The 16977-nt window shown below is 33.5% G+C and overlaps 1 protein-coding gene across 2 annotated transcripts; it reads right to left on the bottom strand.

Annotated features, from left to right (window-relative positions):
• Window positions 1-1089: 1089 nt before the first annotated feature.
• Window positions 1090-12116, bottom strand: LOC124915292. 2 transcript variants are annotated; one of them, XM_047455986.1, is made up of 13 exons: window positions 11679-12114; window positions 11454-11601; window positions 11145-11299; window positions 10617-10799; window positions 10081-10156; window positions 9911-9988; window positions 9656-9741; window positions 3315-3388; window positions 3178-3223; window positions 2879-2988; window positions 1895-2069; window positions 1583-1699; window positions 1256-1418 (listed from the first exon to the last, which is right to left on the bottom strand). In XM_047455986.1, exons 1-12 carry the CDS (start codon window positions 11934-11936, stop codon window positions 1634-1636), a joined length of 1455 nt encoding a protein of 484 aa, XP_047311942.1. In that variant the 5' UTR covers window positions 11937-12114; the 3' UTR covers window positions 1256-1418; window positions 1583-1633. The 2 variants fall into 2 exon arrangements, with proteins under 2 accessions (XP_047311941.1, XP_047311942.1); XM_047455985.1 differs by lacking the exon at window positions 1583-1699 and having other exon boundaries at window positions 1090-1418; window positions 11679-12116.
• Window positions 12117-16977: the final 4861 nt, after the last annotated feature.

Genomic DNA, 16977 nt, shown 5'->3' with positions numbered 1-16977 from the left:
TGAACCGAATATCCGACCGAATTCGAATTCACCGAATTCGAATAAACCGAATTCGAATTTCATTTTCGGTTTTCAAATCGAATTTCAAACCAATTCGAATTCAAATACGGTTTTCGAATTGGTTTTCGAGTTTAGGTTTCAACTCGAAAACCAAACCGAAAACCGAATTCATTTTTTATTATTTATTCTTCCAAACTTAACTTAAGAATAAGTTCAAAATAATCCAACTAGAATATTTTGAATTAAGATTTATAATAAAAGAAAAAATAAAACAAAAACACTAGTGATCTAGTGGTAGAATAGTACCCTACCATGCTATAGACCCCGGGTTTAATTCTTGGTTGGTATATTTTATTTTGAGTTTAAAATAAAAGAAAATTGAATTCGGTTTGAATTTGAATTATTCAAATGTTCAAACCGAATATAAAATTCGAATTCGGTTCGGTTTAATTAGAATTTATTCGAATTTGGTTCGGTTTTCGAATTGACAAAAAAAAACAAAAAATTCGAAGAAACCGAATTGAGGAACTCGAATAACCCGAAACCGAACCGATGAACACCCCTAATTATGATTTTTCTGGATGAATAACTTCCATTTATCAGTTTCCTCTCAAAATCCCTATAAAAATGAAACAATGTTAATAAAAATTAAATATAAAAAAATAATAATTAATTTTCTAATTAATCTAGTTAACTTTTCTAACAATTTTTAACATTTATAATTGAATAAATGATAAAAAAAAAAAAAAAAAAGTCACCACTCCACATTTATAATTTCATTTTCTTTAATTAACTTAATCTAATTAAATAAACTAATTAAAACTAAACTCATTAAAAAAAATTAATTAACAGAATTTATAATAAAAAACAAAATTTCATTTTTTTTAATTGAATATTTAAGTTAATTTTAATTAATTAAAAATATTAAATAACTTAAATATAATAATAGTCTTAAATATTTTTACTTAAATCAATTATCACATTAACTTATTACAAAATCGAAAATAATTATTCTTAAAATCTTATTTGCTTCAAAAATGAATTGCTAATTTTAAAAAAATAAACAATGAAATTGGGGTGAAAAATGAATGTCCAAAATGTGTTATATAGTTCATTAACGATAACTACTACAAAAGTAAAATAAATAAAAAAGTTTAAAAAAAAAACACCCTTAGCATATTATCTTTCTCCTCCCTCCCTCTCTCCCTCCCTTTTCATACTTCTCTTCTATTTCAGTTGTCACTCTTACTCAGAGTCAAGGAAAAGATTAGCACAGACAGAGAACAACACAGTAGCAAGCCAGTGATAGTCAGTTTTGAGTATTTGAAATGAAACATATTACTACTTATGTAGCCCCATATCCACCGTAAAAAGAAACAAACTCCACAGCTTCTCTTGAACTTGTCAACTGAAAAATCCTAAGTAGAAGAAAAAATAGAGCCACTCGGTTAGGAATGAATGAATTATAGCCATAATCAATTTATTAGAGTAATTAAACTAAGAGACTACTTCTCTGGCTGTGGATTCTAATAGTCATGTTAATAACAACAACAGCTATCTATGCCAGCTATTGTTAACAAACCTGATAAAGTCATAGTATTATATTCCCCTTCTTTCCTTTCCCTTTCCCTGCCTAATTCTTACCAACCATATCACCAAATGAAGTGATGCTGCTCTTAAAAGTTTCTAAAGAGAAATCCTGCACCGTTTTAAAAAAAGGAAACCTGGAGTTTAAACTAATATAACACAATTGTCATTCATCTGCATAACAACAATAATATCCACAAACACAAGAAAGAAATTACAACTACTCTACACTCAATTGTTGTAATGTACCATTGATTACGGCCATATATAGGAATAGGATATGGATAATTTAAACATAAGTGCTTACCGTTGGTAACCTATTTTGTTGAGCGAGGTAATCCACATGAAGTCTCACATTTGATGCAGCAAAAATCCATACACTACGATCAACCTCAGCATATGTATATGCAACAATGTCAAACAATGTTCTAGCTCCGTCTTCAATTGCTTCCAAGATTGTAGTTTCTCTACCTCTCCTATTTCTGAAATAGAAAACGTACTTTAATGTGAAATTTATTTCCATGTCTTTCTACATATCACTTCAATAACTAGTTGTAGTATAAATATTTGTCACTTCATGTTGTTAGTAAACACTCTATCTATATAAAAAATAAAAAGAAATAGCAAAAGCAATCAAGTCTTCTACACTAGGTGCATTTTGCCCATACGTTCATGGGTTAGTGTTCACACCCATGTATCAGTAAAAAATTGAATCCCTAAGTCATGTCCTTAAATGTTTTCTTTCTTCCAATACCCATGGAACAACAATCAAGTTCACTTCATTGAATTCGCTCCATTCCAGAAGTCAAAGAAGCAGTCAGAATTGTGAACGCCATAAACAAAATCCACGCACAAAGGAAGGGGTGACGTGAAGAATGATATCGAGCTTTATTTTATTAAATGAAAAAGTCTTAACAAGTACAAACAAAAGCATAATAAACAATACTATTGCCGCATTACTAGAATCAATGAAGGAAATTAGGAGTTTATTTAATAGATAAAGAAGCAAGAATAATTAGGTTATATAAAGAAATGAAAAGTCATAAGGTTTGTGATAGCCCGTAGATTAGAATGCCCAAACCCAATGGCAAGAGCATACCTTTTAAAGGTACTCTTCCAATTGATTGATTATCATAATCAGAGTACTTTTGTTTATGTTCTAAAATTCTAGCAGAGATATCTAAGGAAGGACACACAAAGGAATAGGAGTTATACATTTGATTGAGCAACTTCCAATATACATAGACAGTGAGATGATGATGGTATTAGAGAGCACATATCTTTGTCTTACTTGAGATATGAACAAAGCATCTGCTTTGGCCATAGGTTAAGCCTCCCATGCATGGGAATTAAAACATGTGGAGAAATCTGCATAAATTTGTAAGTTGTTTCGAAGTATTCCTGCAAACACAAGTTTTAAGTACTGAAATGATGTTTTAAAGGACGAGATCAAAATTCTAAATAAGAAAATGTGTAACATATATTCCAGTTGTAGAATATATACTACAACCAAGAATTGAGAATTAAATAACATATATCCGATGTTGTAGAATATATATGCAACAACCAAGAATTGAGAATTAAACATACAGACATATTTCCACCAGAAGTAACATCCAGCACTGCACTCCCCTGACTGCAAGGTGTAACACACATACATAAAAAATGGTAGATTTTCATCTCAAAAGCATAGTGAGAGTACCATGTACCATTAGAGTAAGGCTTACCCTACACAATGATCACCTACAATTAGTGAATGAGTGCTCTTGTGCAGTAGCGCCATATGCCCATCTGTGTGACCCTGTACAGAAAAGTTAAAAACCTTGTTTAGCCAGAGATCTTAAATCACATGACCGATGAAGTATATAGCTTTAGCAGAAGAACAAGGTACAGATTTAGGCTCTGACTTGAAAATTATTGTCCTTTTTTTCAGGAACAAGGATGCTTATATTTACACATTTCAATGCTTAAAAATATAGAATAGTGCTTGAACTCTCCAATGGCCTTAGAAGGCAAGATATGCGTAGATAAATATGATATAGTAGCGAGGGTTTGCAATGTTTCAGTAACGGGGATCATACAAAATGTTATTTAAGAAGAGATGTGGTCATCACAACAGTTTTTCATTGTTCAATTTTGTTGGAATATGAGATATGCTAGAGTCATAGAACTGGAATAAAAGATTTTAAGGAAACTGATAATTAAGTCAACAGATAAAAACAAATAAAGAGAAGAAATGAAAATTAAGTTAACAGATAGAAACAAAGAAAGAGAAAGATTTTGTTATTATAATTTTTAATGTAAATTTGTCGTAGAATATATTTACACTACTTTTCATTTATAAATATAAAAATAATTACAATAATTATTATAAAGTCAAATAAGTACTTGTTCTATTGATTGATAAGATATATCTTGATTAGAAGTTTTGATGTTCACGAAAAGCTAAGGGGTCTCTTTGACAGGAATATGTATTTCATATATCCTGATTTCCAATGAATTTGAGATTAGTCACATTCTTAATGGGATTAGTTGAATTTAATTCTTCAATCCCTTGTGGGTAGAACCAAGACCACAATGAGAAGTTTGCTAGTTCAAGAAAACAAGTACAAAGTGGAAGTAGTTCTTTATTATGTAAGCAAAGGAATGACAAACTACGAGCTTAAGTATTCACAAGTAGAGAAAATGTGTTAGGCCTCGGCATGGATGACCAAACAACCGAGACTTTATATACAGGCTCATCCAATTAAACTTCTATCGTGATTGGACCCGATTCGTTTCTTGTTCCCGAGATTGACCAAATAGATGATGATAATGATCTCGAAATACGACATCTCATACACCGTTCAGAAATCTTTCGAGGGTAGTGTGTTAACAGACTGACTTGTTTCAGTTAGATGACAAATTTTTCTTTTAGCAACGCCATTTTGCTCACTAGTGTGTGGGCAAGAGAGTTGGTGTTGTATACCATGTAGATTTGTAATTGATTTAAGATTGTGATATTCTCCTCCCCGTCTGTTTGTAGAATTTTAATTTTCCTGTTAAATTAATTTTTAACTAAATTCTTGAATTTGGTATAAACATTCAATATTTTTGTGTAAGCGGATATAACCACGTAAATCGACTATAATCATCCACAAACAAAACAAAGTATCGATTACCATCTGAAGAAGCAACTGGGGCGGGTCCCCAAACATTAGAATGTACCAAATCAAGAGAAGCACGAGTTCGTGAATAAGAAATTGAAAATGAAAGTTTGTAAACTTTTTCAATGTTACACGATTCACAAAATGAGAGTTTATTTTTACATAATTTTGATAGTTTAAAACGAGAAATAATAAAAGATGTTGTTGCTGAAGTGGGATGACTCAAACGATGATGTCATGTATCAACATTAGAGCGTGTTGCAATAAAACCTCTTGATGCCTTACATTGTTAGGTAAATTGTCAAGACAATATATACCTCCTCTAAGTGATCCTCTTAGAAGCTCAACCTTTGAACCCGGTCCTTCACAATACAAAATGTAGGGTGAAATTCAAAAAAGACATTGTTGTCGGTTGTAAAACGAGTTACACTCAGTAAATATTTTGAAATATTTGGTTCGTGAAAAATATTTTGAAGATGTAGTGACCTTTGCATGCTCGAAATAGTTGAGTTGCTAATTGTCACATGTATAAGGAGTGAGTTTAAAGTTTACCTAAATCTGATGTAAAATATTCAAATGCACCGGAGTCGGGATACCATGCTGAATCTAACTTGAAGGAGGAGAAGTCATCATAATTATTGGAGAAGACTGTTTCTCATTTTAACACTGATAACAATTCATCGCTTTATGCCCATTTTTATTGCAGATCTGACAGAAAATATATGCTCGACAATTGACATTAGTATGTCTTAATCTATTACAAATGGTACATTTAGGACGATTAGCGCTATTATGATTTGCATTTGGAGCAATCTTGTTTGTAAAATGTCTACTACCGTTAGAATGCCCACTTTTTAATCCATTTCAATTACTATATTTTTCTGTTTGTCCTGAAAAATATAATAAATAAGAACTTGAAGTGCTACGACCTCCATTTCGGCGATTATTTTTATTTCCTTGTTGATTATTTTTACTTCCTTATTGATTATTTTTATTTCCATGTCTCTTAACAAGAAAGAATTAAAAGATTGTAAATAAAGAAAGACAAGACAAAGAGCAATACGTCTCTTTGTTCTTAATATTATTAATTGATATTATGAATATTATTGATGAATTGATTACACTATAATTGAATTATCCTATTTATAACTAATAATACACTATAATTGAATTATCCTATTTATAAATAATAACCTGTGTAGCACGGATACGGTAAAACAAGTATCGTTGACTTTTTTTTTGTAAGTTTGACCGATCTGATACGGTTTGGATACGGCTTGGATACGTTTCTGAATCCGTTTTGGGGTATATTTTAAAAAATATATTATTTGAAGGACTTCAATTCAATTATTTTGAACCAGATACCTCCATTTCTCCCTTGCAGTAACCCATTTCTTTTGTTCTCTCTCATTCTACCATCGTCATTTATCAAAGTCTGCCGCCGTACTCGATCAACAGCTGCCTCTGTCGCCGTACTCGATCAACAGCTGCCTCTGTCGCCGCCTGCGATCGACAAGTTCTGCATGCAATCGAAAGTCGCTGCCTCCCGCGATCGATAGCCTTGTCTGTCTTTGGTACAGACTTCACTTTCTAGTTTTCATGATATTTCTATATCATGATATAGTGTTTTCCTATGAGACTATTTAACTGCCTATTTCTTATACGGATACAAATCAGTACTTCACTTTCTAGTTTTCATGATATTTCTATATCATGATATAGTGTTTTCCTATGAGACTATTTAACTGCCTATTTCTTATACGGATACAAATCAGTATATGATTTGGTCTACTTTTATCCTATTTAACTACTTCTATTGGGTTATATATATATATATATTTAATAAACAGTATTAGTATTATATATGTATGCATAAGAAATATGAAGTTATAATTTTATTTATTTTAATATTAAAAAATATATATAATTTGTGTATTCTAAATGTATCGTATCATATATTTTCAAAATTGTCGTATCACCGAATCTGTATCGGATACGATACTTGTATCCGTATCCGTGCAACATAGCTAATAACTAGAGAAACTAAATTCCGAAAATATAAGAACAAATACAAAATAGGAAAAAGAAAGTCTTGAAGGAGCTTTTAGCGTTGTTTATGGAAAACTATATTCATTAAATTTTGTTGCCTCTCTAGTGGCAACATATGGGCTTTTAGCGTTGTTTATGGACTAGTGGACTATAATAAAAAAAAAAACATGTTTCAATAAAGAGCTGAAGGAGTTGATATCGCTTTGGGCCCTTCATTGGTGCATCTGTGGCGAAAGTGAAAGGAGAAACTCGAACGGATTCACTCGAGAGATGGATTTGTTCAACTCATTCATTAATAACTCATTTCTCATCGACCCCATTCTGGAAGGAGCTAAATTCACTCGTAGGAGGGATAATATCAATGGAAGCATGTCCCGTATTGATAGATTCCTTTACAACTCTGATTAAAGAATCAATTTTCCAGAACACATAGGCGTCTCTCTAATCATAAGCCTAGTATCTTTACCTGTGGCATTTCCATCCACCCTTCAGATTTGAAAACGCTCCTCTTTGATTACATCTTTGTGTTTGAAGCGGGGATGTTATGGGATGCTCAACAAGCGATTTTAGAGAGACCATCTTATATACTTTCACAAAAGTTTAAAAATCTTAAATTTTTTATCAAGGAATGAAGGAAAGTCAACTTCGGTTGCTAATGTTTCGAATGATTATGACCTTATTGACAGGTTGGAAGAGGACCGTACTCTCACAGATGTAGAGGCTACTAGTAAGACCTATGTTGCACGGTACTCCAAAAAAAAATTTGGAGTATCGGATACGGATATGATACGGCGATACGCGTATGGGATACGGAAAAACACGTATCGTTGACTTTAGGTAGAGTTGACCAATTCGATACGGTTTGGATACGGCTCCGATACGTGTATCGGATACGTTTTGGGTAAAAGTTTAACAAAAAAAAGTTTAAGTATGAAACTGAATAAAAAAAAAATTTAAGGTATCAATATTAACCCTTTTTACCTCTTCTCGGCCGCCTCCTAAGTAAAACTCTAAACTGATAACATATTATTTTAACTCTTCTCCATTAGTCCTCTTCCGCCGCCGTCAATCGAGATCCGCCGCCCGCCGCAGACGGTCGAGATCCCCGCCTAATCATCTTTTCCCTATCTATCTTCATTTAATATATATATATATATATTATATTGCTGAAGAAGTGTTGTAGAGATACACTATTAATATATATATATATAATATGAATCATGATAATTTAATATTGAAATAAATTTAATAGTGTATTACCAAGTGTATCTCAGATGATTCATATATATATATATATATAATTTGTTGTATCCTAAACGTATCGTATCCTATACTTTCAAAATTTGCCGTATCGCCGTATCCGATACCCGTATCCGTGCAACATAGAGTAAGACCAATCTGATGGAAAGACTAGATTTCCTGTATAAGTGGAAAAAGACAATGCTAGACAAAGATTCCGCTGTATTTGGTTCAAGGAGGGAACACCAAATTTTTCTATAATTTTACAAACTCTCGTAGGAAGACAAACTAGATTTCTAATATCGCCATTAAGGACTTTATTCTCACTTTCTACCAGGACCTCCTCACGAAATAATATAGGGATAGACCAACTCTTGGAGGGGTGGAATACATGAAGATTAGCAATGAGAAAAAAAAAACTCTATCTAAAAAGACTACTATTTTGGAAATTTGGGAGGCCATTGCTAGCTGTGATGGAGACAGTCCCCGGACCAGACAGATACACAATTGCTTTCATTACAGAATTCTGGGACATTTTAAAAAATGACTTTCTCAATTCCTTTAGGCACTTTCAAACAACGGTCTCCTTTGTGAAGTGTTAGAATTCTAGTTTTATTCTCCTCGTGAAGAAGATTCAAGGGGCAAGGGAGCTCAAATACTTAGCTTCTACAAAATTCTGGCAAAAACTCTTGCAAATAGATTTAAGGTTACCCTGACAAATCATATCTCTCCAAACCAAATGGTTTTCGTGCAAGGCAGACAGATTATAGACGCGACCTTCATCGCCAACGAATACATTGATTCTATCCACTGCAGGAAGGGGAGAGGTTGCATCTGAGAAAGCTTTTGATCACGTTAACTGGGATTTTCTTCTTCTTATCCTTGGCAAGATGCGTTTCGGAGCGAAATGGAAGAGTTTGATTAAGACTTGCAGGAGCAAGAGTTTGATTAAGACTTGCAGGTAGGTTCTAGTGGTTGAACTTACTCACTTCTGGATTTGAATATGATGTCATAAATGTAAGAGTTTTGTCGTTTATTGGATGGAAATTGTTATTTCTATCGCTACACAATTTTTTTTTTGTGTCGCACACTTCACTTGCAAATTGAGAAAACACGTTCTCTGGTACAGTAGAAATTAGTCATCCAAGAATCTTTAATCATGTATTTCTCATCCTTGGAATGTTGGGTTGTTGACTTGTGTGAATATTCCATGTGTTACAATTGAATTGATGAATGTTGACGGAGGATTTTCTTCACCGAATATGTTTGAGAAGAGTGCATCCTCTAATAACGGGGAGAATTTGGAACTTCAACAACATGGACAAGTATTGGAATTTTCCAAGAGGCTCTCATACCAAGATGAAGTATAAAATTAATCAGAACCTTGAATAAGAGGAGGAGTTGAAGAAAATAATTTTATTAGAATGAATTTTTAAAAAATTATTTATAATAGTCCTAATTAAAAAGTAAATATCTATCCTTTTCCTAGTTAATTTATTTAAATATAAAAAGTATAATAATAAATTTAATTAAACTCGTTGAGTCGTTGTTTGGTTGATATGGCTGCTTTGTGATGCCACATCAATATTTTTTCTAACAGAGTATAACATAAGCAACCTTGGAAAAGAAATTACCGGAGCAAAAATAGCTTTCAATCGCTGATCACCAACACATATTTCATCATCACCAGTAACCTTCGTGTATCCATTGGACCAACTATCTGCATGATGTTCTTAGTAAGCAGAAGCAGAAGTCTAGGTGAAAGAGAAAAGCACCACAATGAATTTAAATATAAAAAATAAAAAGTAAAGCTCCACATTAAAACCAGAGTAAGAAGGGTTAGATCATGGTGATTATTGTTTCTATAGATAATGTAAAGATACTCAAACCTTTTTTAATGCGCTGCATGGTATTTTCATGGGCTAAAAGTATGGCATCAGGATTGTTCTTTTGGATCACTGAAAGGCCTGCACAAAACCATTCCTTACAAGATCATAATTGTTCAAACCATAATCAAATAACAATTGGCATATGAAACATGTCATAATGAAGAACTTACCATCCACATGATCGTTGTGGTGATGAGTGATGAAGACAAGTAGCTTTCTAGGCAAAGAAACTATTATCTCCTGAAGCTATTATTTTGTTCAGCAAAAACAAAACATAAGAACACGTGAGAATTTAAAAAAAAAAAATCCAACCAAGAGGCCAACATGATTTATGAAACATCATTGCTTATTCACCCTATTATTTTCAACCAAAAACTATCTAACTAACTTGTATGGAAGAGACCCAAGGAGCTAATTGTCCATTAACAAAGACTGAGGATTCGAATAAGCTTTAGCTTTTTTAGGGAAAAGAATAAGCATTAGAGCTATAATACACTGCTGTGTTTTTACCTTTTCTTTTTTTGAGACCCATGTTTTTTTTCTCTAGAAGAGGCTCGCACAACATCCCAATGTTATGACACTAGAATCAAGGTTCTCTTAGTGAGAATCAAATTTAAGATTTCGACCTCTTAAATTCAAATAAATTTAAGACTCTTAGTACAAACTACTTTGGTCAGCTTATGTTGTTGAGCATTTTTAGTTTTACCTGTTCATGGAATTGAGTTAGGCAACCTGGATCGACTATTAATGCATCTCCTGAAGCAACAAAACCATTATCTCCAGACATATGAGGAACACGATCTGGAGCAAATACAACTAAATTAGTAGTATGGAATGGTTTTCCTGTTCTGCTTTTCATAGGTATGACTTTCACACCAGGTGGATATTCCTGCAATGAGATAATAAGACAAGGATATTTTATTTCCCAAGATGCAAAGATTAGTAGTTCCCAGTGATAATAGAAAATTTCTCCTGCAAAAACACACGCCAATAATGCATTCCTATACAAAATCGCACAGTAGGAGGGTCTTTTCTTGGTTAACAGAAAGGGAATGTGGATTTTATATTGCAAATGGTAGGAAACGAAGAATGTCCAATCATTGGAGCCTATTTGTTTGTTTATCCCTATATTCACCATACTTTGTAAAATTTTCTTTACCCATTTACTGATTGATTCTTTATGTTCAAACAACATTGAGAGCCAGAAGGTAACTGGTGAAAAAGAAGAACGAACCTGAAAATTTAAGGTGTTAGGCACTTTCCACATTCCAGATTTGATTGTGTGATTCAGAAGACCAGTGACAACCAAAGGTCCAACACGCTCACTGCCTGGTTCTACTTGAAGAAGAGAGCTCAGACAACTCTGGATTGACACCCATTTGCATAATCCTACACGTTATAATAATATGTCATTACACAGAGTACATGCAAAAGCTGAAGACTATAAATAGTTATGCAGTTTTTATCTGATTGAGCAAGCATATTCCCATAATATTATCACTAATCAGTCAAACATGAGAAAGACATGTGTACAGTCAAAAACCTTCAAAATCTTCATTTCCAGGAGCCAATCTTCCGGTAATAAAAACTGTTTGCAAGGGTAATCCTGGCCCGAATTCAGGTTCCTCTACCAACATATAGAATTTCCACTCAACTCCTGTTAAGGTCAACAATCCTGTTTGAGTCAAAACCTAAACAAAAACAAAAGAAAAGAACAACTTTAGTTCCGATATCGAAAATTATTTATGGTGGGCGGTCGCAATAATACCTGGTTGAGAGACAGATTGAAGTCAAATATGTTCAAATTAAGCTTGTCGGAACACAACTCCTGGCCTTGAATCGAGATTGTAGATGTGGATCGCCCTTCTAGCAGGGACAATTGTGTAGAAGGCAAATCCCAGATATCGGAATCCACGTAGGAATCATACTCGTCGTCACCGAACTTAGGCGGGGGCGTTTGCTTAAGGAGGAGGAAATCGTCATCGTTTAAAGAGTTGCGTATGATAGCTGCTAGGCGAGTAGCCATGGCAGAGGTAGTGCAGTTAAAGGCCGAATGTGTAGGGGATTGTTGGGATGTAACGAAAACAGCCGGCCGGCAGTGACAGTTTCAAGATTCCATCTACAAGTTCACTATGGTTAAGTAGGTTGGTTGTATTCAACTTGTGAAAGGAAGCACTATATCACCACTTCTACTTTGAACTTCATTACGACTAGGCTATTTGCATCACTAAGATAAAGATAAAATAATAGGAAAGATGAAGGAAAATGTTATAATTTTTAGATATAATATTAATTTAAAATTATTAAATTTAAACAATTATTTAGATTTGAATTAATTAAATAAAAATTTGATAAGAAAATCTTTACTTAATTTAATTTAAAATATTATTTATTTGATAAAGTATTCTCAATTTTTTATTTTTAGTTTAACTAACATGTATCCCGTGCATTTACACGAGTAATAATATAAAAAACCGTGAAAAAATATTACGGTAAAATTCTTATGGGCGGGTCAACCCACAATCCGACCCAAGTATCCATTTACTCTCACATATATCCAAATTAACCACAGCTCTCGACCCGGCAATCCAGACACTTTAAAAATTAAGCATTAATATATATATAGATTAGTTAGTTAAAAAATTGAACTTAGATTGTTAAAATGTCACGCGTTTATCAAAATTTGGGTTGAATTTAAAATATAAATTGTTATTAGCCTAGTTGGTTAAAAGGTTATATTTGTTTTGTTAGGTTGCAAGTTCGAACCATACTTATAGCATTTTTAATTTTATTTTTAACCGTTTTAAGTTTATGGGCGGTTCAACCCACAATTCGACCTAAGTATCCATTTACTCTCACATATATCCAAATTAACCACAGCTCTCGACCCGGCAATCCGGACACTTTAAAAATTAAGCATCATTATATATATATAGATTAGTTAGTTAAAAAGTTGAACTTATATTGTTAAAATGTGACGCGTTTATCAAATTTTGGGTTGAATTTATAAAGTGTTATTAGCCTAGTTGGTTAAAAGGTTGTACTTGTTTTGTTAGGTTGCAAGTTCGAACCATACTTATAGCATTTTTAATTTTATTTTTAACCGTTTTAAGTTTATGGGCGGGTCAGCCCACAATCCGACCCAAGTATCCATTTACTCTTACATATATCCAAATTAATCACAGCTCTCGATCCGACAATCCGGACACTTTAAAAACTAAGCATCATTATATATATATATATATATATATATATATATATATATATATATAGATATCAATAAAAAAAAATATATGTATATACAAACGTATTTTTAATTAAAGTTTTTTTTGAATCGTAGTTTGAAGATATTTGAAAAGGGCTTTCGTGTTATATCATTTGTACCAATTAAAAACGATCTCTACTTTATAAAATATTGGCTTTTAAAACATTATTTTTATAACGTTTTATTTTAACCAATTATTTTTTAGATCCTAAACCTCCACAAGTTTTTTCTATTTTAAAAATTGTATAAACAATATTTAAATGATAATACATGTAATTGTAGACACTAATTTTTTTACCCCAATTTATAATTTTAAATAATTCTGAGCCAACGAAATTAATTTCTAAAATTCCTATACGGGCTCATTACACGGGATTAAAATAAAAAAAATTCATTTAAAAAATGGTGTTGTATCAACCGAATTCTAAAATGATTAAATTGCGAACTATTTAAATAAATAAAATATAATATAATAAATATAAATATAAATAAACTGACAAATTAAATAAACCAAACCAAATAAATAAATTAAAAAAACTTGTTCACATGAGTTACTTAACGAGTAACATGTTCGAGCGATTATATATGAATGATCGTAGTACTATCAACATAAATACTTATCTTTGTTATGAAATTGAGGGGAAAGATATAGGGTTTTGTACCTATCAAGGGATAGAGTTTTAATACTTATCGAGAGATAGGCTTTCTAACTATCAAGAGATAGAGTTTTAATAACAAATTGTATAGGTAATTAAAAGAATCTAATTAAAAGATAATTATATGCTACATCCAAATTGTCGTTCCTTAACGATAATTTTTTATAGGTAATTAAAAGAATTATATGCTACATCCAATAATGTGTCTTGTATACTTTTGAAGACAATATGATTATGTTCCCTGGTCGGTGGGCATCACCTAGGACAATGGTTTGTACTTATAGACACTTAATTGTTGAGTTATGGAGCCTACACTTATAATAAACTCTACATTGTTAATTAGAGTTTATTGGGTTTATCTTTTTTGGTTTTGGGCTTGGGCCTGACCAAAGTTATTTAGGTTTATTACCTGAATGTTTACCCTATAAATATGTAATTATTAAGGGTTTACATTGGTAGACAGAATTCTAGAGAGATAAAGTGTGAGGCAAAAACTCTGTATTCCTTTTTCTTCTTCATAGTAAATCTGGTGGTGGCTGAAGTGGATGTAGCTCAATTTGAGTGAACCACTATAAATCTGTGTGTTATTGTGTTCTTCTTTCTTGTGTTTTTACAGATTGTTTTCAAGCTGGTAGGATTTGGGAGATACAAATCCTAACAACTGGTATCAGAGCAGCTAGGCTAGATCTGAGAATTGGAAATAATGGCAAGTGAGAATAGGATAGGACATGGGATTGGAAGATTTGATGGGACAGATTATGCCTTCTGGAGAATGCAGATTGAAGATGATCTCTATGGAAAGAAGCTTCATGTTCCTTTGAGTGAGAAACTAGAGAAGATGGATGAAGCTGAATGGAAACTCCTTGATAGACAGGTTTTGGGAGTTGTCCGATTGACGCTAGCCAAGACAGTTGCTCACAATGTAGCAAAGGAAAAGATCACCATGGGTCTGATGAAAGCTCTTTCTGATATGTATGAGAAACCATCTGCTAACAACAAGGTACACTTAATGAAAAGACTCTTTTACTTAAGAATGGTTGATGGTACTTCTGTCACTACTCATTTGAATGAATTCAATACAATTGTGAATCAATTGCTATCTGTTGAGATTGATTTTGGGGATGAAGTTAGTGCCCTAATTTTGTTAGCATCTCTACCAAATAGCTGGGAACCTATGAGGGCAGCAATTAGTAATTCAGTTGGAAATGTTAAACTGAAATTTGTTGAAGTTAGAGATCGTATTCTTGCTGAAGAGGTTCGTAAAATTGATTCTAGTGAAACATTCAAAGGTTCTGCTCTGAATGTGGAAAACAGGGGAAGAGGTAATGATAGAAATTTCAACCGATGTAAGAGCAGATCTATGTCAAGGAGCAGGAGGAGTCAGTCCAAGTTTGGGCGGACATTTGAGTGTTGGAATTGCGGTAAACAGGGTCATTTAAAGAGGAACTGCAAAGCACCGAAGAAAAATGGTGATGATAAAAATGATGCAGCCAACGTTGTTACAGAATCTGTCACTGATGCGTTACTTCTGTCTGTTGATAGCCCGATAGATTCATGGGTTTTGGACTCAGGAGCGTCTTTCCACACCACTGCTCACAAAGAATTAATGGAGAATTATGTGGCTGGAAACTGTGGGAAAGTTTATCTCGCAGATGGTGAGCCACTGGATATTGTTGGCATTGGTGACATCAAATTGAAGATGGCAAATGGTTCTGTTTGGAAGATTAATAAGGTGAGACACATTGCAAGTTTAATGCGCAATTTGATCTCTGTTACACAACTTGATGAAGAAGGTCGCAATTTCAGTTGTGGAAATGGTGCATGGAAGGTGACTAAAGGAGCAATTGTTGTTGCTCGAGGTCACAAAACTGGAACGTTATATACGACTTCAACTTGCAGAGAATCAGTGGCTGCTGTAGTTGATGAGTCGAAGAACAGTGAGCTGTGGCATTGCAGGTTGGGCCATATGAGCGAAAAAAGGATGAAAATTCTTTTGAAGAATGGGCCGATTCCAGAACTGAAGTCTGTTGAACATCAGTTATGTGAAACCTGCGTTCTTGGAAAACAAAAACGGGTGAGTTTCTTAAAAACTGGGAAGGAGCTCAAGAAAGAAAGACTAGAGTTGGTACACACTAATGTGTGGGGACCTGCACCTGTTTCTTCTATTGGCGGATCATACTACTATGTGACTTTTATAGATGATTCAACAAGAAAAGTATGAGTTTACTTTATGAAGCACACGTCTGAAGTATTTGTTATTTTCAAGAAGTGGAAGGCCTTGATTGAAAATGAAACAAATTAGAAAGTTAAGTGCTTGAGATCCGACAACGGAGGTGAATATATCAATTCAGATTTCAAAGAGTATTGTGCTGAGAATGAGATCAGTATGGTGAAGACTGTTCCCCGAACGCCTCAAGAGAATGGAGTAGCTGAAAGAATGAATCGAACATTGAACGAGCGTGCTAGAAGCATGAGATTGCATGCAGGGCTGCCTAAAACCTTCTGGGCAGAAGCTATTAATACTGTTGCCTATTTGATAAACAGGGGACCCTCTGTTCCTCTTGAATTCAGAATTCCTGAAGAAGCTTGGAGCAATAAAAAGGTAAACCTTTCTTATTTGAAAGTGTTTGGATGTTTATCATATGTTCATATTAATGAATGTGATAGGAGCAAGCTTGATCCAAAGTCTAATAAATGTTTTTTCATTGGTTATGGTGATATCGAGTTTGGTTATCGTTTCCGGGATAATCAAAATCGGAAGATCATTCGTAGCAGAAATGTTATCTTCAATGAACAGGTTCTCTACAAAGATTGTGTTGGGAAGACATCAGGTGGTGATTCCAAGTTGAAAGAGACTGGTACAGTCGATTTGAGAGAATTTTCAGCTGAATATATACCGATTGTCGAAGAAGAACAATGTGTTGTTGAAGATGAAATCGTTGAGAGCGTGGCCCCAGAGGTAAATCAGCAAACACCGGTTATACAGTTGAGAAGATTGTTAGGATCTAGGTCGCCGCTGGTGGACCGGGGGTTGGACCGGTTAGCGGTTCTCACTCGTAGGGTGGTGGTTAATCCGGTTAGAGATTAACACCGGGGTTTCAATACTACACAACCTGTCACAAACCCTTGAACTAGGTTCAAGCGCG

The sequence above is a fragment of the Impatiens glandulifera genome, chromosome 9 (assembly GCF_907164915.1).
Source record: "Impatiens glandulifera chromosome 9, dImpGla2.1, whole genome shotgun sequence".
Lineage (NCBI taxonomy): Eukaryota > Viridiplantae > Streptophyta > Magnoliopsida > Ericales > Balsaminaceae > Impatiens > Impatiens glandulifera.
The sequence above is the reverse complement of the archived record's forward strand: the minus strand, read 5'-3'. Positions and strand labels throughout refer to the sequence as shown.

Coding starts and splice junctions, on each gene's coding strand:
- LOC124915292 (XM_047455985.1), bottom strand. CDS start 11,936: ATGGCTACTCGCCTAGCAGCTATCATACGCAACTCTTTAAACGATGAC. Junction 11,300..11,453: donor TGGAAATGAAGATTTTGAAG/GTTTTTGACTGT, acceptor TATAACGTGTAG/GATTATGCAAATGGGTGTCA. Junction 9,989..10,080: donor CCACAACGATCATGTGGATG/GTAAGTTCTTCA, acceptor GGTTTTGTGCAG/GCCTTTCAGTGATCCAAAAG.